Here is a 27898-nt window from a genome sequence, read left to right as displayed (position 1 = left end):
TCCCGATTGGCTGCGCGACGGGAGCGCGCCGAGTCAGGGGGCGGGCCCGCGCCCGCTACAAAGCGGCGAAGGTCACGGCGCGAGGTGGCGCGCGCCGCCTCCCCGCGTCCCGCCTGCGGCCCCCGGCCCCGGCGTTGCCGCCTCCTGCCCGCCTGCCAGCCTGCCGGCCTGCCGTCCTTTCACGCGGAGAGCCATGGAGGGAGTGAGCGCGCTGCTCGCCCGCTGCCCCACGGCCGGCCTGGCCGGCGGCCTGGGGGTCACGGCGTGCGCCGCGGCCGGCGTGCTGCTCTACCGGATCGCACGGAGGTGAGTGCACGGCTTGGCCCCACGCGGCCCTCGGCGCCGCCCGCCGGGCCCGCCCCCGCGCCGCCCCGGCCCGCTGCCCGCCTCCGCGCCGCCCTGGCCCGCTGCCCTCCTCGGCCGGGACCCGGCCTGCCCGCGGGCGCGTGGAGACCCCCCAGCGCGCGCCGCCGCCCCCCGAAACCGGGTTGGGACTACAGTCGGGAAGCGGCTGCGGAGTCGGGGGGGTCGAGGACTCCGGGAACGTGGGGTGCGGGCGGGAGCGCGGCGCGGGGCCCACAAACTTCCTCCGGGAGCCGCGCGGGGCTGGAGCCGGTGCGCGCGGGCCGCCCCTGCCCTCAGCCCGGTGCTGAGCTCCGATGTACAGCGATGCTGGCGATCGCGGCTGGCTCTTGCCGCTCGGCTTGTGACGTCCCAGGTGTTTTTCTACACGCCTCACATCCGCGCGTTTCAGAGCCACAGCCCCTGCTTCCACTAGAGCAGCTGAGGGACAGGGAGGCTGAGTAAATTGCTGTTAACGAGAGGAATCGTGGTTTGAGCCCATGGAGCCTGCAGGGCAGATCCCTAGAATGAGCCAACTCCCAGAGGTGGGCAAGGCCTGAGATGCCTCAAAACAGTTCATGACGGGCCGGGCCACCCTCATCCCTGCCCCACTCACGGGCCATGTGGGCTCCCGTGTTCAGATCCGGCCTCTTTCATCGGCCTCCATCGCCTGGTATAAAAGCTTAGTGGCCTCTTGCTTCAGCAGAGCCTCGCAGGTAGCTTACTGTTTCTCCACCTGGTCCACCTTTCCAGAGAGCAGGGGGGAAATTGGGGTTGTGAGAACATCCTAGAAAGAGTGGATGGGTTTGCAGCATTCAGCAAGGGATGCAGGGAGCTCACACCCTTAAGTAAAAGGGGAGAAGGGACTTGCCCACTTAGCAGCAAGTGGCAGAGCTGGGGTTGAACCCTGACCGTCTGGCTGGTCTGTGTGTTCTTCCTTAACCCCTACTGGTGCTGCTTCTCTCCTCCAGGGGGAAAACGGAAAAAGTAGTACAGGTGGTTGAGTTGCAGAGGCGTCCCAGAGGAGGAAGGGATGGGAGGGACATCACCTGTGTCTGGAGGATCAGCCAGATGTGACTAAGGACGGTAGCTGGGGATTGAGTGACCCCAGCCCAGGGGTCCCTGACAACCCAAGTCTCTCCATGTCAGTTTCTGCTGGATTTCTGGAAGCCGGGCATCTGCAGGACCAGCTTGTCCAAGCCGGTGGTTTTATACCCAGGGGACTGAGGTCCAGAGACCTCAGGTGATTTGCTTAGATGCCCAGAGCATGTTGCCAGCTGAGCTGGTCCAGCACCCGGTGTTCTTCCTGGACGAGGCTGCCTCTCAGCTAGCCCAGGACGAGGGGTGTTGCCCCAAGGATCAGAGCCTGGGCAAGGGGATAGTCTCCCAGCCATACAGTGCCTCTGTTGTGTTTATGGAGGCTGGACTTGGACTGGGTGGCTCACTGTGCCACACACTGCGGCTGTCCTCAGGGGTCTTGTCTCCCCTTCCTGCCCTGCTGGCCACAGCACTCCATCTCCTGAAACAAGAGTCTGGGGCCTTGAAGAGGTATTGGACTAGCTGGTGCCAGGGGAACTAGGAGGGTGCCTGGCAGTCCTATCACGCCCCTGACGACACCAGCGGGTCATGGTGTGGCATTGGGTCCCTTGCTGTTGATTGGGCCGAGAAGGGCCAGCCTTTCCCAGGATGCTTTCAGATGTCCTCACAGAGCACTGGGTTTCACCTGGAGGTCATAAATTGGCCATTGTCACGATTCAGAAGCCAGACCAACCTAGCAAGAAGTTGAGCCTTCCTCTGAGAAGGAGAGTGCTGTGACAGCGAGGAACCAAACATTGAGTCTGGCTGCAGTGTGGGTTTTGAATGACCCTCGGGAGAGCATGTAAGGAGAGCTGTTTTTGGAAGGCGACTTGGCTGGGTGGGTGTTTGCAGGCTCAGCATAGAGATGGCAGAGAGGAAGATGTAGAGGGAGCGGGCAGGTCAGCCCCACTTTGTGCTTTAGGATTGGCTGAGGCACCTGGGAAGGAGGCTGCTTCTCTGAAGGACTGAGTCCTCCCACAGCCTCAGTCAGGGCCCGTCCTGGCTTCCCCACGCACGGAGTCCTCTTACTCCCATGATTGTTACTGATGGGAGCAGCTGATGGCTGGAAGCACAGCACACTGTCTCCTCGTGAAACCGCCAGGGCGGGCCATACTGTTCTCCCATTTTACGGATGAGGAAACCAAAGCTTGGGGAAGTTGGGCTACCTGCCCCATATTACCCCGCTGTTAAATGGCAGGCCCCTGCCTCGCACCAGAACTTCAGCTGTCAGCCCAGCTTCAACCTCCAGGTGCTCACAGAGCCCCCTGGCTGCTTCTCTGCACCCATGGGAAGCCACCATAGTCAGCGCAGATGCCCCAATTTCACTTCCCTGTGTCCAGGCCATTGGGAAGGCTGTGACTTTTAGGCCTCCCTGTTCCCTGAACGCTGCTGCTCGGGTGCCTGTCCTCAGCCCTCTTCAAACGATGCCCAGGATCCGTGCTCTGCCAGCACATCCCTGCACACACCACCGTCCCGCCTCTGGGGTTCTGTTGGTATTTACTGGGATTGTCTCCTATCTAGTGTTTGGGGACAAAGAGGGTGCAGCCTCCCAGAGGATATGCAGCAGAGCCTCATTCTGGAAGTCAGAGTCCCCTGTACCCCTCCCATTTCCAGGCTCACCCCTCCCACTCACTCTCCTGCTGCTGCGCGCTCTCTCTGAGCGACCGTCGCACCCTGGGCACACATTGGGTGGTCCCCTCCCTCTGCCATCTGCCCTGCTGGTGGGCACAGCTGTGTTTCAGGGCGACCGCAGATGCCCCGCCTATTGGCCTCTGTCCTGTGGCATCTGTCACTAGCTGCCCTGGGAGGTCGTCCTTCTTGTCTTGCTCATGTTTGCATCTCTGCCAGCCTAGCGTGGTTCTTGCTTAACTGATGGGATGTTCCGCTCGCACCAGGCTGGGGTCTGACCCTAGAATGGTGGATTGGGGCTTTTTCCATCCTGGTGTTGGAGTTACTGCTGTGGATTCAAGTATGTTTTGCTTGGAGATGGGCAGTGCTAAGTTCTGAGTTGCATTTTGATGCTGCTGTCGCTGAAGCCCAGGAGGCCTCTTCTCTGGTCCTTCTGGTTCAGTGACACACAGTGTTGCCCACCTAAGCAGGAAGTGCAGGCGAGGAGCTGCTTGGGAGGCTGGCCTCTGGCTCGCTGGGCCCCTGAGGGAACCTGACTCTTACAGTCTTTCCAACCCCCCGCTGGGGCCAGCACATAGGTCCCGAGCAATGTACTAGGCCCCTGTCTGAGGAGGTGGTGATTTCCCAGGGCTGGGCAGAGACTCCGGGAGATGGCCAGCCTGCTGCAGCCACTGAGCTCCCCAGGGCAGGGACCAAGCCCCATCCAGTGCCCCCTCCCTGGCACATTCCTAGGCTGAGGACCCAGCGCTGGGCTCACACCCAGAACAGAGCCCCTCCCACCTGCAGGGAATAGTGAGGCGTCCCGCAGGAGCTTTGTTTTAATACATGTCCGTGCTCAGGGCTCTGGAGTGGTGTCATCATTAAGGACACTTGCCTGTCTTATTTTCCCTCAGTGTGTATGTTGGGCTTGTGGACGGGGCAGGTACAGAGCGTGCAGCTGCCCTAGCTTTTTTTGAGGGACCCATCTCCCTCCGGGCTTCCTCAGGCTTCCCAGGGGCTCAGCATCGAGCTAGCAGGAGCTGGGTGAGTGGCCTCCAGGCCCTCGTGTCCACCCATCCAATGGGAGCTATAGGGCCAGCTGCTGTCCCCCCAGAGCTGGGACCGTTATGGGCAGGGGCAGCCCCTCCAGGCCCGAGCTCCTCTCTTGCTTGTGCTGCAGGGACATTCTGTCATGTCACCTCAAACCTTGTACACCAACTGTGGTTTGTCCCAGAGTCAAGTTAAGGATGGAGGTTGTTAGCTTACAGAAGAGAAGTGAGCTGAGGGATTTATCAGGGAAACTTGGGGGCATCTCCCAGAGCGAAAACAGGGTCCAGTCTAGGCTGGCTCAGAAGAGATCGGCCCAGATGCTGCCTCAACAGGCCTGGCAGAGGCACGCAGAGGCCGGGGGCCAGGACTGCCCCCACCTGCATGGGGACCTTCTCTGAGCTGTGGACAGTGTTTCATATGAGGTCATGTGTCTGACGCCGCTGCGCTGGCGCCTGGGGGACCTGCAGTTCATGCCCAGCTCCCCATCGCCCCCTGGCCTACCTGCCTCTTGGGACTTTTCAGGGCTTGCCCGCAAAGGCATTGTGGGAGAGGACCCCCTAGCAGGTAGGGCCCGCCTGGCCAAAGTGGGTGGCAGCTGCCGTGGCCATGAGAGAGCCCACCCTCAACTCTGGCAGGGATTACCCAGGGCTGAGAGTGACCGGAGTTAGAGCTGCTGGCCCCAGGGACAAGGGCTAATCCCTTGCCTCCCCCCACCCCTTCCAGGCCGGCTCATTCTAGATCAGTGGAGCCATTTCCCTAGCAACAGAGCTGGAGATTCAGAATGGAAACATGACTTCCTGGGGTGGGCGGGGCTTCATGGCAGGCGCCCTGGACAGAAGCCACAGCCCCTGCTCAGCTGTCATTGGTCCCCCAGGCAGGCTCAAGGGTTCACCTTCCTTTTCAAACAGGCCCGAGGGGCCCTCCATGGGGATAGGAAGCCCATCACCCAAAGGCAGTTAGGTGCAGTGCCTTGTCCCGGCGCGGGGCTCTGGGGTAGGGGGTCACACAAGCAGGTCATCACCCATCAGGATACGCCCCTGTGCACAGTTACAAAGAAGCCTGTAAAACAGGTAGTAATTAGCACAGAGAAAGCCACGTGCTTAGTTGCCCGGGAGTGCTAGATGCGGGCACTGCAGCAGAGCAGGTCTCCACACGCCCCAGAGCGAGTCTCCTGCGCTGGCTGTTTGTGTAGTCGGCGCCCGGTGGCGCTGTCCTAATGCCAAGCACTGAGCGCCTCTCTGCATTCTCCTTTAGGATCCTCACAGTAGCCTCTCCTGAGGCAGGGATGCTCAGCAGCCCCCTTTGACAGGTGAGGGATGAGACGGCGGCCCTAGAAGGCAGAGCTGCTCTCCGAGGCTGTGCCTGTTGCCGTGCTGCCTGCCTAGCTGGCTGGCTCTGTTTTGTCGCTGGTCCGCAGGCCTTGCCCACTGTCTCCATGCTGTTGACAAGATGTAGCAGTCCTTGTCCTCTGTGAGGGCTCGGGCCTGTGCTGGGGCAGGGGGTGTGGGGTGAGAAGGGTGTGGGCCGAGGCTGCTGAGGGAGATCCCAGCTGCCCTTGTGGGCCCCGGGCCTTCCCCGCAGGGCCTGGTCCCATCTCCCCTTCTCTCCCAAGCCTCCCCACCCTCAGTGTAACTTGGCTTTTTTGGGTACGTGCTCTAGGCCAGGCACTGTTAAGTGCATCCCACGAGCAGTCCCTTGTGGGGGAGGTGCTTTTGTCCCCAACTGACAGGTGATCAGAGATCTCCCTTCATCTGCCCCTGGTCAGAAGGGGGTGGAGGGGAGGGCTGGGCAGCAGCAGTGGTGTCAGAAGCGGGAGCCCTGCTTCCCAGGGCCCAGCCTCCGGCCTCTGGCCAGCCAGATGGGTTAGGGGCAGAGCTGGCTCTTTGCTGAGCACAACACCTTTCTGTCTTGTGTCACTGCATCCTTGTAGCACGCAGAAGCCAGGGTGATGTGGACACTGAGGCTGAGAGCACAGGAACTTCCCGGGGCTCCGTCCTCCTTTCTCTGAGCAGCACCTCAGGATGAAAGGCCAGAGGGCCATGCTCTCTGGTCCTGTGGACAAGGGGGGCTGTCTGTGCAGGGAGTGGCTGCCCACTTTGGCAGGGGCCCAAGCAGTGTCCTTGAGCTGGAGGTGGCCCATGGGGGAGAGGTGGGGAGTCGGAGCAGCAAAGCTGGGGCCCCAGGGCTCCCACAGCTGCTGCCTGTCACGCACATTGTTTCTGGATTCCTGGAACTGGGGGGGTTTGTTGGGCAGTGGCGGTCTCTCTCCCTACCCCTCCCAGGCCCCCAGTGTCCCACAGTCAATGAGGAGGGTAGAGGGGGGCCCAGAGCATAGATCCCCCAGTGTCTGGGCTGGGATTATCCCAAGGCCCCACCTGTCACCACACGTGTAGCCAGCAAGGGCCACTGTCCCCTCCACCAGAGAGGGTTGGCCCCAGGCTGGGCAGCTGTCACTTGCTCCCTCCCCTCAGCCTCCTTGGCTCTCACGTCCTAGGACTCTCTCTCTCTGGAGCACAGGAGTCCCCTTTCAATCTGGAATATCCCTGGGGCGCACCCTTTCTGCAGCCCAGGATCGAGGACCTCGTAGGAGAGGGGTGGTCCTAGAACCTGGTCCCAGTCAGCCCTGTGGTTTGGCCAGCCCTGGCTCCTGTTGCCCTCCATGTGAGCCCCAGGTCACCAGGAGCTGGTGGCCCTGGGTCCCCATGTGGCTGCACTGGAGCCTAGGGATCTGGTGAGGCTCCAGCTGGCCTCCTCCCCTTGAAGACTGAGAAGCCCAGGTTGGCCGGGGCCTCCCTGTCTGGTCCTCCTGGGTGGACGCAGCTGCACCCAGTCTGTGTTCCTCTCCTTCAGAGCCCTTGTTCCTCCTGTCAGCCTGGGGCGAGCATGTCCAGCTTTGCGTCCCCAGATCCCACTCCTAGTACCTTTTCCCTGGTGGCCCTGGGGCAGGGCATGGAGATCCCTCTCCAGCAGGTGCTGGGGTCTTCCAGGCTGACCCGCTCTTTACTTGGTCCACAGGGTGAAGCCAACGCACACGATGGTCAACTGCTGGTTCTGCAACCAGGATACACTGGTGCCCTATGGGAACCGCAACTGCTGGGACTGTCCCCACTGCGAGCAGTACAACGGCTTCCAGGAGGTGTGGGTCACAGGCAGGCGGGCGGGTGGGCTCGTGGGGGTGGGGATCCTGAGATTGCACCTTGAAACCACCCGGTGTCCCTGCCCTGCCTCGGGGCTAGTGGGCCCCACACCCTGTCCTCTCCAGGCCCTGAGCATAGTGTGTCATGTACATTGTCTCACTGGATTCTCACCACTGCCCTGGCGCTGTCCCCTCACTTGAGGAACCCGGCGCAGGGAGCCATGGCAATTTGTCCAAGATTATACCACTAAAAGTGGCAGATTTCGGGTTCACACCCAGGTCTTTTCTGGCTCTGCGTCTCATTCTCTGTACTATATCAGGGCTAGCAAACCTTTTCTGCAAAGGGCCAGATAGTATTTTCAGCTTTGGAAGCCATTTGGTCTCTGTCACAACTGCTAACCCTGCTGAGCCACCATAAATAATACAAGAGTGACTTAGCCTGCCGGTGTTCCAATAAAACTTGACTGCAGAAATAGGCAGCTCCTCCACGGGTCATAGTGTGCCGTCCCCTGGACTAGACCGGGGTTTGCAGACTGAGTTCCGAGAGGGTGGGGCTCTGAGGACAGACGCTGGCTAGAGGTGTGTGGGTGGGCGGCGGGCTGCAGGCCTTGCTCTGCGCTTGGGCTAGGTGGCCTTTGGGTTCCATGCAGATGTCTTGAGAAGAAAAGCAGCTGCTGTTGTGTGCAAAAAAATAAAAAAGAATGGAGATGTTTGAGATCTACGGTCACTTGCCTGGAGTGGGCCCTCAGGGACATCACCGAGCCTGAGCCGGCTGGGAAGGCTGCCTACCCACTGGGAAGAGGCTCCCCACCAACCCCAAGTCCCACCTCTATCCCGCAGAATGGTGACTACAACAAGCCGATCCCCGCCCAGTACATGGAGCACCTGAACCACGTGGTGAGCAGCGCGCCCAGCCTGCGCGACCCCTCGCAGCCACAGCAGTGGGTAAGCAGCCAAGTCCTGCTGTGCAAGAGGTGCAACCACCACCAGACCACCAAGATCAAGCAGCTGGCCGCCTTCGCTCCCCGCGAGGAGGTGAGGCCGGATTGGGAGGGGAGGGGCCCTGGCTGGGGCTGGGGGTGTTTAGAGCAGCGCGGGGAGAGGCACGTGCAGGGTGCTGGCTCTGGGCCTCTGGCCCCTGCTCTGCTAGACAGCGGCTTTTCTGTCCTGAGTGCCCAAAGGGGCCCCTCATCCTGGCCGCTGCCAGCACATTCCAGGATGTGTTAGTTCTTCCATCCCCCGTTGGAGCTGAGCTGCTTCTCCCCGTGTCTTACAGTCACTGCTATCTGGGTTCCAGGCCTAGGAACACTGTGGAAACCTCAGCACCTGCCAGTCCAGAGGAATTTGTCCCTGGGCAGAGGGAGGAAGGGATCTTGGGCTCCAGGTGGGGCCCTTTTGAACCCACTCTGTCCTATTTCTCTGAATCAGCCTTGCCTGCTGGTGGCCCCAGCAGTCTGCTGTGGGGTTGGTGGAGGATGCCACTGGCTTCTGGGAGGAGGAGGAGGCTAGACATTGCTGAGAGGCTTGGCATTAGGAGCTGGGCTGAGCCGGGAGCCTCGCCTTGCCTGTGCCCTCCATGGAGTCCAGGAGCCTTGCTTACTGGCTGCTCCTTCCTGCCCTCGGCCAGCCCAGGGGCCCTGTCACCTCAAGAGGCAGGTCCCAGCTGGGGCCCAGAGACACTGGCTTTCCTGGGGTCCAGTCTGGGAGGGAGGGAGAACAGAGGTGAACTCAGGCCAAGGCACGGATGGGGAACCTGCGGGAAGGGGAAGGCAGGGGTGACTTGGCAGCCAGGCAGCTTTTCGGCATGCTTGGTCCCAGCAAGGGATCACACTCCTGACCCTCCCGGCCCTGCAGGCCAAAACATTTGCTCCCTCAGAAACAGGGAGGGAGAGTCACAGTGCTGCACATCTGAGGGATAGGAGGGAGGGGACTTGTCTTCTGGGCTATTCCAGAAGCCGAAAGAAACCTTCACCTGCCACAAAGAGACAGGCCTGGCCAGGGGTTCTCTAGCATTCAAGGGGAAGGGCAGGCACCACAGTCTGGGTTGTCCATCTGCCCCAGTCCAGGTAGTGTCAGCCCGCAGCCACCTTTCCCCGTGTTCACCCACCTTCTTAGAGCTCTGTATCTGGGGAGCAGACCCTGAGCTCCTGGCCTGCAGGTGCATCCCTGGAGCAACAGAATCTTGTTAGTGTCCCCATCACTTGTGGGCCCTGCCCTGGATTGGCTCTCACTCCCGGTAGCCCACATGGCTATACACAGTGGGCATTTGTCCTTTTGGGCAGAGGGGAAGCAGGTTCAGAGTGGGGTCGACTTACCCCGATCATCCCCTAGTAAGTGGCAGGTCAGGATCTGATTCCATGTCTGACCTGTAAGACGGAGGCAGCTCAGCCACCCCTGCAGACCCCGAGCCCGTTCCCCCCACCCCGCAGGGCAGGTATGACGAGGAGGTCGAGGTGTACCGGCATCACCTGGAGCAGATGTACAAGCTGTGCCGGCCATGCCAAGCAGCCGTGGAGTACTACATCAAGCACCAGAACCGCCAGCTGCGCGCCCTGCTGCTCAGCCACCAGTTCAAGCGCCGGGAGGCCGACCAGACCCACGCACAGGTGAGAAGCAGCGTCCACGGGGCGGGGGTGGGGCCGTTGAGTTTGTTCAGGAAACCCTCCCAGGAGACTGGGCCCCAGTGACCAGAGGGTAGCTCTTCAGAGCTGAGCCGCTTTATTTTTACTTATTTTTATTTTATTTTATTTTATTTTTGAGATGAAGTTTTGCTGGGATCACAGACATGCGCCACCACATCTGGCTAATTTTGTATTTTTAGTAGAAACGGAGTTTCTCCATGTTGGTCAGGCTGGTCTCGAACTCCCAACCTCTGGTGATCCACCTGCCTTGGCCTCCCAAGGTGCTGGGATTACAGGTGTGAGCCACTGCACCTGGCCTTTTTTTTTTTTTTTTTTAAACAGAGTCTCGTTCTGTCACCCGGACTGGAGTGCAGTGGCACAATCTCGGCTCACTATAACCTTGCCTCCCGGGTTCAAGCGATTCTCCCGTCTCAGCCTCCCAAGTAGCTGGGATTACAGGCAACTGCTATCATGCCCCGCTAATTTTTGTATTTTTGTAGAGATGGGGTTTCACCATGTTGGTCAGACTGGTCTTGAACGCCTGACCTCAGGTGATCCTCCTACCTTGGCCTCCTGAAGTGCTGCGATTATAGGCGTGGGCCACCACGCCCAACCTTTCATTTATTTTTAATTTTTTGTTTTTGAGACACAGTTTTACACTGTCATCCAGGCTGGAGTGCAGTGGCGCGATCTCGGCTCACTGCAACCTCCTCCTCCCGGGTTCAACCGATTCTCCTGCCTCAGCCTTCTGAGTAGCTGGGATTACAGGCACGTATCACCACAGCTGACTAATACTTGTATTTTAGTAGAGATGGGGTTTCACCATGTTCCTCAGGCTGGTCTTGAACTCCTGACATCAAATGATCCACCAGCCTTGGCCTCCCAAAGTACTGGGATTACAGGCGTAAGCCACCACACTCAACCTCCAAATAACTGTTTCCATCCTTTTGTCAAGTTCTCACCAAAAATTGCTATTGTGATTTTATTTATTTTTATTTTTTTTATGTTTTTTGAGATGGAGTTTCGCTGTGTCCCCCAGGCTGGAGTGCAGTGGCCGGATCTCAGCTCACTGCAAGCTCCGCCTCCTGGGTTCACACCATTCTCCTTCCTCAGCCTCCCGAGTAGCTGGGACTATAGGCGCCTGCCACCACATCCGGCTGATTTTTTTTGTATTTTTAGTAGAGATGGGGTTTCACCGTGTTAACCAGGATGGTCTCGATCTGACCTCGTGATCCGCCAGTCTCAGCCTCCCAAAGTGGTGGTCGCACCCGGCCCTATTGTGATTTTAATTGGAACTGACATAAATGGACAGATAACTGGCAAAAGTTAACGTTAAAAGTACAGTAGTAAGTTATTCGGACCAGGAACAAAGTAGTCAGAATGAAAACCAGAAGCTCCAGGACAGGCTCCACCTGGTGCGCTGCTATACAGACATGTGGCAGGGCAGAGGTGGCTGGCTGTGTCCCAGCTGCAGACTAGAAACCATATACCAGTCAGACCCAGGTCACATCTATGGACACAAAGGGGTGGATAGGAGTTTCTTTGTGGGGGTAGATTTTACTACTTAACCTACTTGCTACCATATCTCAGTTTTTATTTTTTTTTTGAGACGGAGTCTCCCTGTGTCGCCCAGGCTGGAGTGCAGTGGCCGGATCTCAGCTCACTGCAAGCTCCGCCTCCCGGGTTTACACCATTCTCCTGCCTCAGCCTCCCGAGTAGCTGGGACTACAGGCACCCGCCACCGCGCCCGGCTAGTGTTTTGTATTTTTAGTAGAGACGGGGTTTCACCGTGTTAGCCAGGATGGTCTCAATCTCCCGACCTCGTGATCCGCCCGTCTCAGCCTCCCAAAGTGCCAGGATTACAGGCTTGAGCCACCGCGCCTGGCCATATCTGAGTTTTTAAACAACCAGAATATTCTATCAACTGAGTACTATGATAAAAATTGGTTTTAGCCAGATGGTCCTGGGCTTAAATCCTGGAGCCACTGCATACCAGGTATGGGCTTTATACGTGGCCCTGTGCCAGTTTCTCGGCTTGCCTGAGTGTGGTTTCCATAGCTGTAAATGGGTCCAGGACTTTGGAGTCCACCACCAAGGCTGCTAGGAAGATGAATGCAAATGCCAGGAGAGTGCTGAGAAACAGTGGGGCCACCCCAAAACTCATGCTCAGATACGCACATAACAGACGCATGGTGATACCAGTCACTGTCCCGGGACACGCACCCGGCTAACGACATGCAGGGGACTGGGGAGCGGGGTAGGGAGGTGGCCCCATGGGCATGTTGCTTCCCCAAAGTCAAGGGGCTCAACTTGGCCGGGCGTGGTGGCTCATGCCTGTAATCCCAGCACTTTGGGAGGCCAAGGCTGGTGGATCACCTGTGGTCAGGAGTTCAAGACCAGCCTGGCCAACATGGTAAAACCCCGTCTCTACAAAACAAAATACAAAAATTAGCTGGGTGTGGTGGTGGGCACCTGTCATCCCATCTACTGGGGAGACTGGGTCTGGAGAATTGCTTGAACCCGGGAGGAAGAGGTTGCAGTGAGCCAAAATAAGGTCTCTACAATATGGACAGATTTCTTTAAAAGGAGAGTGTGGTTGAGCAGCGCTCCTCCCCACCCAGAAGGGAGGCGGGCCAGTGGAACTCAGTGGTGAGTTTTTGAACCAAGCCCAGGGTGTGTGGGAACGTGGGTCTGGCCGGAACCCCTCAAAGAGTGACACCAGTGATGGCTGGGGGTGGCTCCCTGGCCATCTCACTAACTGCCTCTCTTCCTCCTCTGCAGAGCTTCTGCTCCTCCACCGTGAAGTCCCCGGTCCAGGTCATCCTGCTCCGTGCCCTCGCCTTCCTGGCCTGCGCCTTCCTACTGACCACCACACTGTATGGGGCCAGCGACCCCTTCGCCCCGGGCACCACTGTGCCCCTGGCCCTGCCACCTGGTGGCAATGGCTCAGCCACACCTGACAATGGCACTGCCCCTGGGGCCGAGGGCTGGCGGCAGCTGCTGGGCCTGCTCCCCGAGCACATGGCGGAGAAGCTGTGGGAGGCCTGGGCCTTCGGGCAGAGCCACCAGACGGGCGTCGTGGCACTGGGCCTGCTCACCTGCTTGCTGGCAATGCTGCTGGCTGGCCGCATCAGGTGTGCATGGGGCTGGGAGTTGACAGGCGGGAGACTGTGTGCTGGATTACTGTCTAGGGTGGGGGCCAAGAGACCCCATTGGGTGCACAGCCCTAGGCTGAACTCCACCATGTCACTGGTACAAGCCCAGGGACTGGGAGTCATAGGTGAGGTGAGGTGGCACAGCAGACGCCCTCTGAGCCAGCCCTCTGCACACCCGCTGTGAGCTGGGCCCAGTTGCCTCCTTCTCCTCCTCGGGCTCTGTTAAGTCAGGATAATGATAACCACCTGCCTCCTGGGTTGTGGGGGCTTACGTGGGAGGCTCTGGGGTTCCCTGAGTGGAAGCATGTCCTGTGAGTGCCGTGTCCCTGTTGCCCCCCGCCACCGACTCAGAGAAATTTTCCTTAGCCCTGTTACAGGCTGGAACTTAGAGGCCCAGGAGAAACACTGAGCCACCTGCTCGGAGCCGGGCAGCGTGTGAGTGTGAGGGGATTCTGAGCCTGCGCTCTCTCCTGGCTCTGGACTCTCTGAGCAGGGCCAGGTATAGACAGAGGAGGCAGGAAGGGAGGCGTGGACCCAGGAGGTCTTGTCCTCCCCTGGGGTGACCCCACTGCTTTCCCTTTCAGGCTCCGGAGGATCGATGCCTTCTGCACCTGCCTGTGGGCCCTGCTGCTGGGGCTGCACCTGGCTGAGCAGCACCTGCAGGCCGCCCCGCCCAGCTGGCTGGACACGCTCAAGTTCAGCGCCACATCTTTGTGCTGCCTGGTTGGCTTCGCAGCGGCGGTGGCCACAAGGAAGGCGACGGGCCCGCGGAGGTTCCGGCCCCGAAGGTCAGAGAAGCAGCCGTGACTGCGGGGGGAGGACACGCGATGCTCAGGCCCAGGCTTTGCCCAGTCCGAAGCGGGCCCCTCTCTGTCCTGCCTCTTTTCACCTGCTCACGCCCTCCCACCCCCACCCTACAGCCCCAGGTCCTGGCCCAGTCCCTCCACTGCCTCGAAGAGTCCGTCTGCCCCGCCTTTTCCTTTCCGGCACCACCAGCCATCCCGAAGTGCCCTGTAGCCACTCACCACTGCTGCCACCTCTCTGGCCAAATGGCCCTTTCACTGGCCTGGTGGCTGGAACGTGGGCAGCACCCACACAGGCTCTGACCCGTGGCTTCCTGCTGGTAGCTCCAGGCACCCCCATCTCACAATGCCGTTTCCTGGCTCTGACACTGTTGGGTGAGGAGCCTGGTCCTGTCTGAGCCCCTGCACAGGGGTGGTGACCGTGGCTGCAGGCTGGCCCCCTGGCATGCCCTAACCATGGAACAGAGTGAGGCTGGGGCAACACAGAGCCCCCACCTGGCCCCTGAGGAGCACCTGCGGTCTGTCCCCTTGGTCCTGCTTGTGGCTGGACCGGCCCTGCAGGAGATGGTGGAGCCGTCAAGGAGGCAGGGCTGCTGCTCTGTGTCTGCTGCTCGGCCTCTTGCTCTGAGACCCTCCCAAGTCCCTGGGAATGGAGAGTGCAGTTATTGGGCCCAGCCTGGCCTTCGCCATGAGTTTGGGGAGTGAGACCCTGCCTGAGATGGGCAGTAGGAGCCTGTGTTGACCTTGGGGAAGCTGAGCTTTTCCGAGGGTAAGGGACCCAGGGTGTGCAGGCCTTCAGTGACATCAGATTGTTGTCATCCCCTCCCTCCCTGGCCTGTCACAAGTTTCCCCAGGCCCTGGCAGTGGCTCTTGGATGCTGCCGAGGCACCTGCTCACCATGACCCAGCCTCACTCTGCCCTCCGACTTAGGTGAGGGGGCAGCCCACAGACCTGCTCCTCAGTAGCAGGGCCTGGCCAGGTCCCTGCTGTTCCCAGCCTCAGTTTACCATCTATGAAATGAGAGGGACCCCTCTCCAGAGCCCTTGGGTGCCAGCCTTAGTGGGTGTGGGGATCACATGAGGTGGCTCTTGAGGACTCTCTGGAAGTCGAGGGGCTGCCACGTGCAGAGGAAGTTCCCGGCCTGGGGGCTTCATCCAGGGGTCCCAGTCAAGAGTGGCCTGAGGCCATCCCCTGCCAGGCATGTTCCCTCTTGCTGCCCAATCCCTCGGGGCCTGCATGTCCTGCCACTCGCCACTCTTGAGCATGAGCTCACCTTCCAGATGTGGCCAGGGTGTGCCAGCTCCTCTCTCCTGTGTGTTGGAACCTGGGGAGGCAAGAGCCGATCACAGGTGCATGAGGGTTACACCCGCCAGCTGGTCTGCCGGGATGGGAGTGGGGGGCGGGTGCCAGGCCTCACTGCTGTGAAGCCGCCACGCCTGGGGGTCCTGGAGGCTGCCCTACCTCAGAGATTGGGTAGCAACTCACACCTCACCCAGCTTCACGAGTGAGGAGCCCAGATGCATCGGGAGACCCTCAGGGGCTTCTGTGGCCTCTGTGCCCGATGACCTGTGGGGCTTCAGAGAAGGCTTCAGCATTACTGGGCTCAGCTTGTTCTGTGTGGAGTGTGAGGGAGAAAACCCTTCTGAAAAGAGGTGAATGGGGCCACACTTCCCACTGGTTCTGCAGTGAGGAGTGGGGGTGGGTGAGCCGAAGCGGCCCCCAGTGGTGTCTGCCTGAGGGGCAGGGAACCACCTGCCTGTCCACTCACGCCGCCCCACCACCCCACAGAGAGCCCATCTGAGAGAAGGACGTGGCGGAGCCAGGACGAGAAAGCGTCCTGTCGGCTGGCCATGCTGTTTCTTGCGTCTCGAATCTTCAGTTCTCGAGGAAGTGTTGACAGTGTGATGCTAATTTCTGCTTTTCTTGGCATTGGGTAGAAGCAGGACATCTGTGTGTATGTGTGTATTTAAATTAGATTATTTATAATAACCAGAGCCAGCCCTCGCACTGGCCAGGATCCTCCTGCCGAGCTGGTGTCGCTCCTGCCCTCTGCCGGGGTCCGGAACGACATCTCAGGAGGTAGCTCTCAGCAGAGTGAGGATTCCTGCCTTTTTTAGAGTTTTGTGTGACTTTCTAAATTATCCATCTATCCCTTAAAGTTTCACTATGTGGAGAAAATTCCAGCACGTTCGAGTGTTGTGGCAACAACCGAGGGAGTGCAGGCATCACTGTGTTGTGGCTTGTTGACTGGGAATGTCTCCCCTGCCAGGGAACTCCTCCTCACAGGGGACTTGGGATGGCCATCAGACCTTCCAGGGTCCAGGTGGGGTCATCCCGGTAATGGGTGACCGTCTCTGAGACATAAGCGAGGTAGATTCGGCCATCCTCACTCTCAGACTTGGGGTCCCCACCCAGGCCAAGCAGACTCCCTGTACCCCTTGCCTGGGAGCAACCCACCAGGACGCAGCCTCCACGCCGCACCTGCCGCACCCCTCCCTGTCCTGCCCAGGAAGGAACCTGTGACCTTTCTGTCTGTGACTGTTGCCGAGTCTCTGTCTCGTGTCGTAGAATTGTGGATAATTGTCTAGTGACCCTCTCATCACTGTAACCATCGCGCCTGGCCTAGATGTCGTGTTTTGGATGCTGTGCTTTCAATAAATGCCTCTGGGGCCCTGCTTTTACCCGCTGGCGTCAGGTGCCGCGTCTTTCTTCTTTTCTTTCTTTCAGAAGGGCTCTGTGCCAGGGCTGGGGTGGGCAGCTGCGATTGGGGTACAGACACATCCACAGGAGTCAGGTTTGGGAGTCAGTGACAATGACACCAGCTGGCTTAGGGGGCCCGGCTCACCTCGCTCGCCTTTGCTTGATCATATTTTTTCCATCTCAATAAACTGCTGCTTAAAACGTGGTCTCTCTCCTTCCACTCCTGACGTGGGCTGGGATTGGGTCGGAGAAGACCAGACATCTCCCCTTGGTATCAGATGAGTGTATCCACGCCGGCACTCCCCAGAGCCAGCATCCAGGCTTGATCCTGGCCTCTTAATCCCTCTCTGAGACATGGTTTGAGGGCACAGGGCAGTCGGGGGGCCTCTCACCAAAGGAAATGTCAGCACCTTTGGAGTTCTCCAGGGTCCAACAGATTGGGCTCCTTTAGCTGGGGGATGCTTGCTGCGGCCCCCGTACAGAGCCCAGCCCCTCATGCCCATCCCTGGGAGCGATTTACGAGGTCTTGTTCATTGAGTGATGTTCCCACATATCACAGTGAGGGGGTCAGACTGCCAAGGAAGTTCCCACAGCACCATCTTCAGTGGCACCAAACTGGGAACAACAGCACCTGTGCCAGGTAGCCAGGAGATTCAGCTTTTAAGTACTGAGGCAGCCCCGGGTGGTGTGAGCAAGAGCTGGGAAGACTGGGGACGCACTGGCAAGACCCAGCCGCTCCTGCTGGAGGCGACCCCTCAGGGCCAGGAGCTGCGGGGCCCAGCCGACCACCTCATACCCACAGCACACATAGGACCCTCCTTTCATGCGTCCCCCAGCGGCACTTGCAGGTCACTGGGAGACCTGGTCACCCTTGGCCGACTCTTGGCTATATCGGTGCGGCTGGGCAGGGTGGACACAGGAAACCCAGAGTGGAGCCCTGCTGCCATCTGCTGGGGGCGCTGCTCGAGGCCAGAGCCCTGCCCCACAAGCTTCCTCCCATGGAGGCTCATGCCTTAAGGTCCCAGCCACACCTTCACTGCCCCTGCCTGAGGGTGCCCTCAGGGTCATTCCCTGAAGTCGCTGAGCTGTCCTGCCCAATGGAATCACAGTTCTAACATGACAACGCAAAATCTCATCTTCTGTGTAGAGGTGGAGCCTTCCCTGGAGTCTTGAGGGCAAAGCAGCGGGCATTGGGCCTGGGAAGCACAGGTCAGTGGGCAGAGCAAGGGTGTGTCCAGTCTTGCTGTCCAGGCCCTTCCCCAGGGTCCCCAGCTCAGCTGCTTTCATGCCCAATTCCCCAAACATGGCCTCGCCTTTGGTTCCAAAGTCCCGGTGACCTCCTGGTACCTTGGAAGGCATTAGAAAGGTTACATGATTCTCTGGGAAGTCAACAGCTGGCCTCACACTTTCCTTATAAAACTTTTTTAGAGGGAAAGTAGCTGGGAGGTTGGTGGCGTGCGGCTTGGCTAGCGATCCCCGAGCATTCAGTCGTGATAGGCACAGGTCCCTTAGCAAGCCCCTGGCTCCTGCAGGGCCTGGGCCAGCTTGCCCGCTCACCAGCACGTTGTCCGCTGGGCTCCTTTGTCCCTTGGCACCGAGGTAAGGCTGGACCCCTGGAGCTCCGTCCAGACGGTGGACTAATGTATTAACTGCCTCTGTCCCTCTCTTCCCTCTGTAATTGGGTGCCTTAATCAGAAGCATGGTTGATGTCCTGGCGTGGGGCCATCAAGTCCTGCTGTGTGATTTGTACCATCTCGAGTTAAAGAGACACTGTCACCTTCCGTCTTTCAGGCAGCCTTGCGGTCGTTGACGGGTCTCTTGTAAGTTTGGTTTTGGTGTTTTCCCGTGAGAGCCTCTTCCAGGGGATTCCAAGGCCTGGCTGCGCACCAGTTCTGCTCTACCAGGAGTTCAGAGGAGTTTCCAGAGTGCGAGGCCAGAGAGCAGGAGGCAGCCTCCAAAGGGGAGAGCTGTGGGAGAACTTCCAGGAGTCATGCCTGGAAACAGAGGGTGCCCAGAGCCGTGCGGGGCCTGACTTCCTGTGATCCAGGCCCGTCTGGGAGATGAGCCAGGGTGTCCCTGAGCCCGGCCGCTCTGTGGGGAGGCTCGGCACAGCACAAGAAGTGGCAAGGAGTCCAAGTCCATTAATCTTCATTGAGTGCCTGGCACGGGGCTGGGAATTTTTGCTTCAAGGCGAAAGGGTTGGCATGAGGTTGGCAAGGGCGACAGTGTCACTTTAATACCGAGACTCGTAGTGGAGATAGTTTGCTGTGAGTCCAGGGGGTAGGAGGGGGCATGCAGGGAGGGCCGGGTCTTGCTGGCACCTCCCAGCCACCCGCTCCTAATGGCGTGAATGCGGTCGGATTGCTTTTCTGCTTTAACTAACGCACGCCTTCTCTGGGACCCTAACTGAGGCCCCCACCTTGCACCGTGGGAGAGGGGTGGGACCCACAGAAAGGCTGCCTCCAGGACCTCCCGCTGACCCTCTTCTTGTCCCGTGCCTGACGGCCCTTGCAGGTTCTTCCCAGGAGATTCGGCCGGCCTCTTCCCCACCAGCCCCAGCCTGGCCATCCCTCACCCGAGTGTCGGAGGCTCTCCAGCGTCTCTGTTCATCCCCAGCCCGCCCAGCTTCCTGCCCCTTGCCAACCAGCAGCTCTTCCAGTCTCCTCGACGGGCCTCACCCTCCTCATTGCCCGGCCGCCTCAGCCGGGCTCTCTCTCTGGGAACCATACCCTCTCTGACTCGAGCAGGTAAGGGGTGCCCAGGCATTGGCAGACAGGGCTGGGGGCAGCTGGGACAGAACTGTGGGTGGGTACATAGTGTAGGGAGGGCCGGGAGTGGTTAGTGTTCCCGCTACAGAGACAGGCAGAATGGAGCTTTGAGCCTCAGTTTCCCCTCAAAGAAATGGGGCTAGCTAGGAATAGGTGGCTCATGCCTTTAATCCCAGCACTTATGGGGGGCCAAGGTGGGAGGATGGCTTGAGGCTGGGAGTTCAAGACCAGCCTGGGCAACATAGGGAGACGCTGTGTCTACAAAAAAGGTGTTTTAATTAACTGGGCATGGTGTCGTGTGCCTATAGTGCCAGCTATTTAGGCTGAGGTGGGAGGATCGCTTGAACCCAGGAGTTGGAAGCCGCAGTGAGCTATGATCACACCACTGCACTCCACCATGTGCAACAGAGCAAGACCCTGTCAAAAAAATAAAAATAAAGTGCCCAGAATTGCCACATCATCTGGGAACCCCAGCATGGCCGCTTGGTCCCAGCTCTGGTGGCATGACCTTGGGGAAATGTGTGCACCGTGCTGTGCCCTTATCTTTTCCTCTAAAATTGCAACATGCCCCTCAGCAAATGGGGCCACTGCAGTTATTCTAGGGGAGGAGATGCTGATAACAGCCAAGGCCCTCTCCTCTCCTGCGGTTAAAGGGCAGGCCATTTTGCACATACGCCGAGGTTTATATTAGGATGCTTTTGCTTTTCCCCTAAGCAGAGAGACCCCCGTTTTCAGGACGCCCCAGCCTGGTGGCACTTGAATGGAACTTGGGGTGGGAGGTGCCAGGAGCAGCCCTGCCCTGGGCCTGAGCACTCCGAGTAAACTGCACACTGGCCGAAGCGGTGGAGCTCAGGGACTGCTGTTTCAAGCCCCTTGGGAGGGGAGCGTGGCAGTCCCAGGGCCAGTTCAGGCCTCTGAGGCAGGGCCTCCCGCCGGTAGAGAAGAACAGGCAATCTCCCTGTTGAGGCTGAAGGCAGGGACACAGTAGCGGCCTGTCTGAGGCGGCAGCAGAGGTCTGTGGGGCACAAGCTTGTCTTGGAGTGTCCGGTGACAGATGGGACCCCAGTCTCCATTGCCAGGGTGGTTGGGGGGAGGAACCTGGTCTCCATCGCCAGAGGGTGGGTCAGGGGAAGGAGTTCCTGCAGGGCTTTGGCTCATGTCTTCAGAGACCCGCTGGAGCGCGCTCAGGCGCTGTGGCCAGAATCCAGCTTGCTGTCTCCCTGTCTGTCCTCAGTCTGCTCCCCTGCCGCACGCCTCATCTCTGCGTCCTGCAGCACATGCCCAACAGGAAAACGGCCTCTCCCAGCATCCATAGAATGGGTTCTAGAAGGACCCTGGTTGGCGTGCTGGGCTCTTGTGATCACCCTTATCCAGCCTATCCCCTGGCCTGGTGAGGGGAGGGTTATCTGCGTGCTGCAACAGACCCTTCAGAGCCTGCAGGTGGCAATAGGACACGAGGCAGGCAGTCCCCGGGTCCCACATTCAGCTCTCAGCCAGCCACTTGGAATTGGGGCCCCTGCCCTTGGGGCACATGCACCTGATGTAGGAAAAGGCATCATGGTCGCTGCTACCTGGGTTCGAGAGCACAGGCAGTCAGGGCCTGCGATTAGTGGAGAAAGTGGGACTAGACGGCTGGAAAAGCTGGCCCTTGTGTGAGAAGGAGGGCATGGATTGAGGAGTGGACAATATGCCTGGTGCTGACTCTTCTCACCACCTGCCATGAGCCATGAGCCTCGGTTTTTGTGTGTGTGTGTGTGTGATACGGAGTCTCGCTCTGTCGCCCAGGCTGGAGTGCAGTAGCGCCATCTCGGCTCACTGCAACCTCCGCCTCCTGGGTTCAAGTGATTCTCCTGCCTCAGCCTCCTGGGTAGCTGGGATTACAGGCGCACACCACCACACCCGGCTAATTTTTTTGTATTTTCAGTAGAGATGGGGTTTCACCATATTAGCCAGAATGGTCTCGATCTCCTGACCTCGTGATCTGCCCGCCTCAGCCTCCCAAAGTGCTAGGATTACAGGCATGAGCCACCATGTCCAGCCAGAGCCTCGGTTTCTTTATCTGCAAAAAGGGAACGTGCCCAGCACCCCTCAGATGGCAGTCCAAGGGATCCGGGAGCACCTGTGTTTTCATGAAAGCACATTTGTGAAGAGCAAAGGCTGGATTGGGATTTTGACAGAGCCTTTCTGGGGGCCTCTGCACGTAGTCCACAGGCCTGACATGTCTGCTTCTCTCTGTCTCCAGACTCAGGCTATCTGTTCAGCGGTAGCCGCCCACCGTCTCAGATGTCTCGATCTGGGGAGTTTCCCATTTCAGGTGAGGAGGACAGAGAGCTAAGGGGGGGACGGGGCAGCGTGAGTCCCTGGCGTTCCAGAGCACAGTGGTTTATGTGAGCTTTGGGGTCAGACAGGCCTCAAGTGTGTGTTCACATCTCAGCCCTGTGCAAGTGACCCACAGGCCTGTGCCTCAGTTTCCACTTGCGTGACATGGGAATGGCAGTCGCTAGGATCAGATGGTACCATGCTGCTCTGCCGTCCTCAGCGGCGGTCATGGCTGGAGCTGGTGCACCAGGCGCCAGCTGGCAGCAGGGCCTTGGGTGAGCTGGCCTTGTACCTCCAGGATTTGCTGCTATCTGGCCTTGGCTCTCAGCTGATGGTGCCCGGGGCTTTGGATGGAAATCAAGGGCAGGAGGTCGTGGCTGAGGCTCCAGGATCTCTCCCCTCCCTCAGGTGCCTGGTAGCGGGCAGCCACCTCCTCCCTCAGCTGTGCAGCAGGACTTCCCCCTGCCCCCAGTCTCTGCACCTTTCCTTTCTTCCAGGGTTAATAGAAGAAAGCCCCCAGAAATGAAATAGTGCATCGTAGCGTTGCAGTGACAAGAGCCCACGTTCACATCATCTTCCTCCCTCTCTCCAGATTACTTTTCTCTGCTGTCGGGGAGCTGCCCCTCCTCCCCACTCCCTTCCCCAGCGCCCTCCGTGGCTGGCTCGGTGGCCTCCAGCTCCGGCTCTCTGCGCCACCGCAGGCCCCTCATCAGCCCTGCCCGGCTCAACCTGAAGGGACAGAAGCTGCTGCTGTTCCCATCACCCCCTGGAGAGGCCCCCACCACGCCCAGCAGCTCGGATGAGCACTCGCCTCACAACGGCAGCCTCTTCACCATGGAGCCGCCCAAGGTTCCCCGGAAGCCGCCCCTGCAGGACATGACGCACGCCCTGGGTAAGGCCTTCTGACAGCCCCGAGGGGCTGCGGGAGGGCCTCTGCTGCCAAGAGGCCTGGCTGTGCAGCGGTGGGGGGCCTCATCCTTGCTCTGACTCCAGTGTGTGCCTTCCTGCCCTGGAGCTCTAGGCACCCCACTGTGGTCCTCATGACTCGAACCCTCTGGGACATTGTCCTCTACTGGCTGATTTCAGTTTCTCCTTTTGCAGTTGACCTTCAGGGTCTTCTGTTCCTTGGAACTGATCGAAAATACATCACACATTGCCAGGTGCGTGTGGCCACAGATAGTTTCACGCAAATGGTGCTGTACTGCAAAGCATTTAAAATTTTTAAAGTTAGCCCCCAACCTTCAAAACCTACAACTTTCACATGAATTTGTAGATTTCCTTTTTTTTATTTTTGAGATGGAGTCTCACTCTGTCACCCAGGCTGGAGTACAGTGGCGTGATCTTGGCTCACTGCAACCTCCTCCTCCAGGGTTCAAGAGATTCTCCTACCTCAGCCTCCCAAGTAGCTGGGACTACAGGTGCGCACCACCATGCCTAGCTCATTTTTGTATTTTTAGTAGAGATGGGATTTCACCATGTTTCCCAGGCTAGTCTTGAACTCCTGTCCTCAAGTGACCCACCCACCTTGGCTTCCCAAAGTGCTGGGATCACAGGTGTGGGCCACTGCACCCAGCCTCGAATATTTAGATTTCCTGTGTCTCTTACAATGTCAGAGATCTGGTCACCTTGGCCACTGAATACTGGCAGGCAGAGGTGGCACGACAGTGGAGCAAGGACCTGGCCCCCCACTGTCCAGGGTGGATGAGTGGCTTGGGACAGGCTGGCTCACCACTTCTGACAACTGTCCTTAGAGTGGAAGTGCAGCTGCCCCATGTCTGTCGCTGGGGGGAGCCGTGAGCGCCACTGAGATGCACACCCTTCTCTTTGCAGACCTGAGATCCAAGCTGGAAAGAGGCAGTGCCTGCAGCAACCACTCCATCAAGAAAGAGGACGACTCTTCCCAGTCATCCACCTGTGTGGTAGACACCACCACCAGGGGCTGCTCGGAGGAGGCTGCCACTTGGAGAGGTCTGCACCCTGAGGTGTGGGAGGGGAGGGGGGCAGGCACGCATCCAAAGCCACCATCTCCCCCCTGGTGGGTCCAGAGCGCTGACAGAATCTTCCAGGACATTGCAGTCCCTGAGTGACCAACAAGTAACCCACCCGGCGCCTCCGAATCCAGGATCAGGGACTCAGTAGATGGCACTCCCACCGTCGGGATTTGGGCCCAGATCTGCGCTATTCCAGTGGCTTCTGGCCCCGGGCAGCTATTTAAATTAATGAATTAAAATTAAATCAAGTTTGAAATGTTGTTCCTGAGCTGCACTAGCCATATTTCAAGTGCTCAGTAGGCACCTGTGGCCCCTGGCTGCCATCCTGGCTGGAAGTACCCGGAGAGCCTGGGCACGCCGCGACCACAATCACTCTGGGGCTGCAGCCTGCACCAGATGCTGAGCTGCCTGGCTCAGATCCCAGGTTCTCTGCTCACTGACCCCGGGCTCAGGGGCAAGAGACCAGATCATTGGTCCACATCGTCACTCCCCGGGTGGGGAGGGGTGTGTATTGAGGGAGACGGATGGATCAGCAAGCAGGGCTTTTCCTGGGCAGATCATTTTGCACTGACTCTCAAAGCCAGTGCTGCCCCAGGCTGGAGGGTGGCCCGGCAGCTTGGAGGCCTTGATGAGGACGCAGGCTGCGGCAGGCGGACCTGAGTTGGCCGCTTATTCCCTCGGAGGCCTGGACGGGGTGCTCCTGTCCCTAGCCCCCATGTCCTCATCTGTAAAGTGGCCGTTGTGGTCACTGCCTCATCGCCCAGGCCCCAGCTCATGACGGCCCAGCCCACGGCCTTCCTGGTGGCTTAGGGTTAGGAAAAGCTGCACCTTCAGGGAGGCAGGGATGGGGGATCTTTCCTGCTAGGGAAGCCTTTGGCCAAGAGAATTGGGGGTGAGCCTCACCAGCCTCGGGGAGCACCCTGCGCAGAGCCTTGAGCTCCCCACAAACTGCATGCTCTGGGGGGCTGTTCACCCACACACACGTTTTGACGGGGTCTCTCTGCTTTGCAGGTCGTTTTGGCCCCTCCCTGGTCCGGGGCCTCCTGGCCGTGAGTTTGGCCGCCAATGCCCTCTTCACCTCGGCGTTTCTGTACCAGAGCCTGCGCTGACTCACTATTGGAGCCCCTCGGAGGGGAGCAACCCGGTGCCTGCTGCTTCACCACTGCCGGCCTCAGGACCCTCCCTGGAGGGGCTGCCGCCTCTGCCCTCATCTCCAGGGCCTTGACCTCACTGGACTGTGACTGTCCTCAGGACACCTGCCCCTCCTCACCTAACGGACTGCAGGGCTGAGTGTGTGTCTGGGATCACACTCTCTGCCGCCCACCTCCTTGGCTGACATCGGCTGTGTTTGGTGCTGACACTCGGATCCCGAAGCCAGGGAGCCCCAAGGGGCTGCATGACCCTGGGGTGCCCCACACCGTTCAGCCCTGCCTGGCAGGGACGCCAGTACTACTGTAACTGCAGCAGGAGCTGCCCGGCCCGCCGTCCGGCCCCACGCCCACAGGCGTGGTCACATCTTTGTACTGTACTCCCCTGTCCCACCTGGGGCGACCTCAGAGCCCCACTAAGCTGAAGGCCCCCTGGGGGAGAGGGAAGCATGGTCCTTGTCAGCTGCCCTGTCTTGCCCCTTCCTGTGGAGTGGGCAGAACGGTGCCCGGGATCCTCAGAGCTCCCAGGTCTGAGCAGCCAAACGCCCAGCACAAGCCCCTGCTCCACCCTCCCCAGCCAGATACCCCCGCTTTGTGACCTCTGTTGACCTTCCAGGAAGCAGTCCCATTACCCTGAGAACGCAGAGAGCCCTGGCCCACCTCGCCCTGTGTTTCCAGGGCTGCACACGTCTGGTCCTTCAGCTGCGCATGGACCTGCAGGGCAGGCTGACGGGGGCCTTCAGATCTCCGATGAGACTGCACCCCTTCGCTCACCCTACTGGGCACTGCCTCCCTTCAGCCCCTGAGAATCCCATCTTCCCCTGGTTTACCTGCCCACTCCCCTGCTGGGGCTCCTTCCTGGCACTGAGGAGGGGCCCTCCCGATGCTGTGAGGCAGAGGAGGGACTGTGTGCCCGTGGCTCTCAGAGCCCCCCGCCGTCCTGCCCTGGGCCCCGGCCACGGGCCTGGGGCAGCGCGTGTCTGCTGGTCGTGTGCTTTTGCCAGTTGGAGAAGAATCAGCTGCCTCAGTGGATTCTGAGACTCACTGTGGGGCGGGAGGAAGGGTCTTCACTCTGCCATTCAGGGATAAAGTTTAATTTTATTTTTCTACACATTTTGCCAGGTCAGGCATTTTGCTAGTAAGCAGGATGCCCCCAACTCTCCCTGCCATGGAGGATTCATTTTTTTAAGCTTTGGGTGCTTTTTTAATACTTTTTTTTAACGTGGGGAAGGAGCTTGCTCTGACGTCACCCTCCTCTCCCCTGACCCCTGAGAGCTGTGGATGCTGCCTCCTGCCCTGGCTACCCCTGAAACATGGGGCACGGGGGCCCCAGGACAGCGTCAGGACCTTTGAGTCCAGCTGCCCGCAGTGGTTCCAACTCACAGGCAGCGCCTCACGGTCCCCATTTTTGTATAGTGGGCGTGTGTGTTGAGGTTTTCTATTTTTTGCTTAACAAAACCAAACTCCATTCCCAAATGCCCTTCCTCTCTGGCTCTGAGGGCGCTCCCTTCTCTCAGCCAGGCAGCCTGGCCTCTCCTGCCCGGACCTGTGGTCCCAGCATCCCCCAGAGCCAGGGTACAGGCCCGGCGGGAGGGCGTTTTATGTTTTGTTTCAGATAGAAAACACAACCTTATTTTTCTTTACAAAAGCAAAAAAGGAAACCAAAAACGATACAGCCTTTGAATGATGCTTGCTGGCTGTTTGTATTCGTTTGCCTGGGCAGCTTGGGCCCTCCAGGTAGGGCAGGGTCCTGCTAAGGGGGCTCTCATCCACTTTCTCTTTCCTCTTCAGTGGGGGACTCGGGTTGGGGTAGCCACAGTGTGACCGGACAGTGTCCCCGGAGGGGCTTAGGGATTTGGACAGGAGACTCGCTGCCTGGCTGAGCCTGGCACCCCAGAGCCGGAAGGACACCCCAGAGTTTGCTGCACAGAGAAGAAGGGTGTCCGGGCAGGAAGCACTCAGCTCAGCTCTTCAGAAAACCTGAGTCTACTAGTCATCCCTGACAGTCCTTGCCCCTGGCTGCAGGGACCAGGGTCAGCATGTAAAAAAGACCTTGTGTTCCTCAGAGAGGGCTTGGAGCTGCTGCACGGCTCCAGGCTGAGGCGGCAGGGATGGGGAATGGCCAGGATGTCACAGCACAAGCTCTGGGGTCACCTTCCTGGTGACAGATCTGCATTTCTGTTGGCTTCAGTTTGACACAGAAGTAACAGGACGGCCATCCAGGGCTGATGTGAGGACCTTAAGCCACAGCACAGTGCAGAGGGAGCTCTACCACGGTGGCCTGTCATTCTGGCTCAGTGCCCAGCGGGCAGGAGGACCACAGCCAGTGAGTGGCAGGGGACTGACTCCCAGGGGCTGGCAGGACCAACCTGAATCAGACCCTGAGGGCAGATGAGGGTGCAGGGCTGGGCCAGCTCCCTATCAGGAGCTGTCTGCAGTGGGAGCCACAAACGCCTCTGAGCTCAGTAACCTCAGGTCCTCAAGATGTTGGGAACACCATGTTTAAACCTGAGGTCCAGCAGCGGCTTCAGCTCCTACCGGGGCCTGGTGTGGAGAGGCCAAGTGAGGGCAGCAGAGAGCCGGACGCCGTCAGCTGGGAGGGTTCTCCCCGCCTTGGGAGCACCAGTAGTAACGCCATCTATGGTTTTCTTATCAAAAGGTAACACATTTATGTAGAAAACCTAGAAATAGAAGTGAGCAAAGAAAAAAAAAAAAAAAAACTCATACTCCTGGCATTTAAGATATTGGCATCTGTTTGTGGTGGTTTTGTTTGAGACGGTCTCGCCGTTATCCAGGCTGGAGTGCAGTGATGCAATCATAGCTCACTGCAGCCTCAACCTCAGGGGCTCAAACATTCCTCCCGTCTCAGCCCTCAGTAGCTGGGACTACAGGTGCACACCACCACATGCAGCTAATTTTTGTTGTACTTTTTATAGAAAAGGGGTTTCACCATGTTGCCCGGGCTAGTTTCAAATTCCCGAGCTCAAGCAATCCACCCACCTCAGCCTCCCAAAGTCCTGTGATTACAGGTGTGAGCACCGTGCCTGGCCAGAATCTTCAGTAGAATGATTTACCTCTCAATTATTATCCCAAGGGTCCAACGTAAGCTCATGCCTGTAATCCCAGCACTTTGAGAGTCCGAGGCAGGAGGATCTCTTGAGCCCAGGAGTTCAACAGCAG

General features: G+C 58.9%; 1 protein-coding gene and 1 long non-coding RNA gene across 2 annotated transcripts; one reads left to right on the top strand and one right to left on the bottom strand.

Annotated features, from left to right (window-relative positions):
• Positions 1 to 24: 24 nt before the first annotated feature.
• TMEM201 (transmembrane protein 201) lies at positions 25 to 26407 on the top strand. Its single transcript, XM_033228466.1, has 11 exons — positions 25 to 306; positions 7093 to 7213; positions 8054 to 8248; positions 9643 to 9819; positions 12616 to 12968; positions 13574 to 13777; positions 19007 to 19239; positions 21503 to 21574; positions 22172 to 22471; positions 23410 to 23547; positions 24582 to 26407. Exons 1-11 carry the CDS (start codon positions 194 to 196, stop codon positions 24677 to 24679), a joined length of 2004 nt encoding a protein of 667 aa, XP_033084357.1. The 5' UTR covers positions 25 to 193; the 3' UTR covers positions 24680 to 26407.
• On the bottom strand, positions 23486 to 27898 carry LOC117093352. Its single transcript, XR_004441109.1, has 3 exons — positions 27793 to 27898; positions 27189 to 27399; positions 23486 to 23786 (listed from the first exon to the last, which is right to left on the bottom strand). It is a non-coding gene; the product is annotated as an uncharacterized LOC117093352 (long non-coding RNA).

Source organism: Trachypithecus francoisi, unplaced genomic scaffold (genome assembly GCF_009764315.1).
Source record: "Trachypithecus francoisi isolate TF-2019V2 unplaced genomic scaffold, Tfra_2.0 Lachesis_group12, whole genome shotgun sequence".
Classification (NCBI taxonomy): Eukaryota; Metazoa; Chordata; class Mammalia; order Primates; family Cercopithecidae; genus Trachypithecus; species Trachypithecus francoisi.
This window is presented reverse-complemented; position numbering and strand designations above follow the sequence as displayed.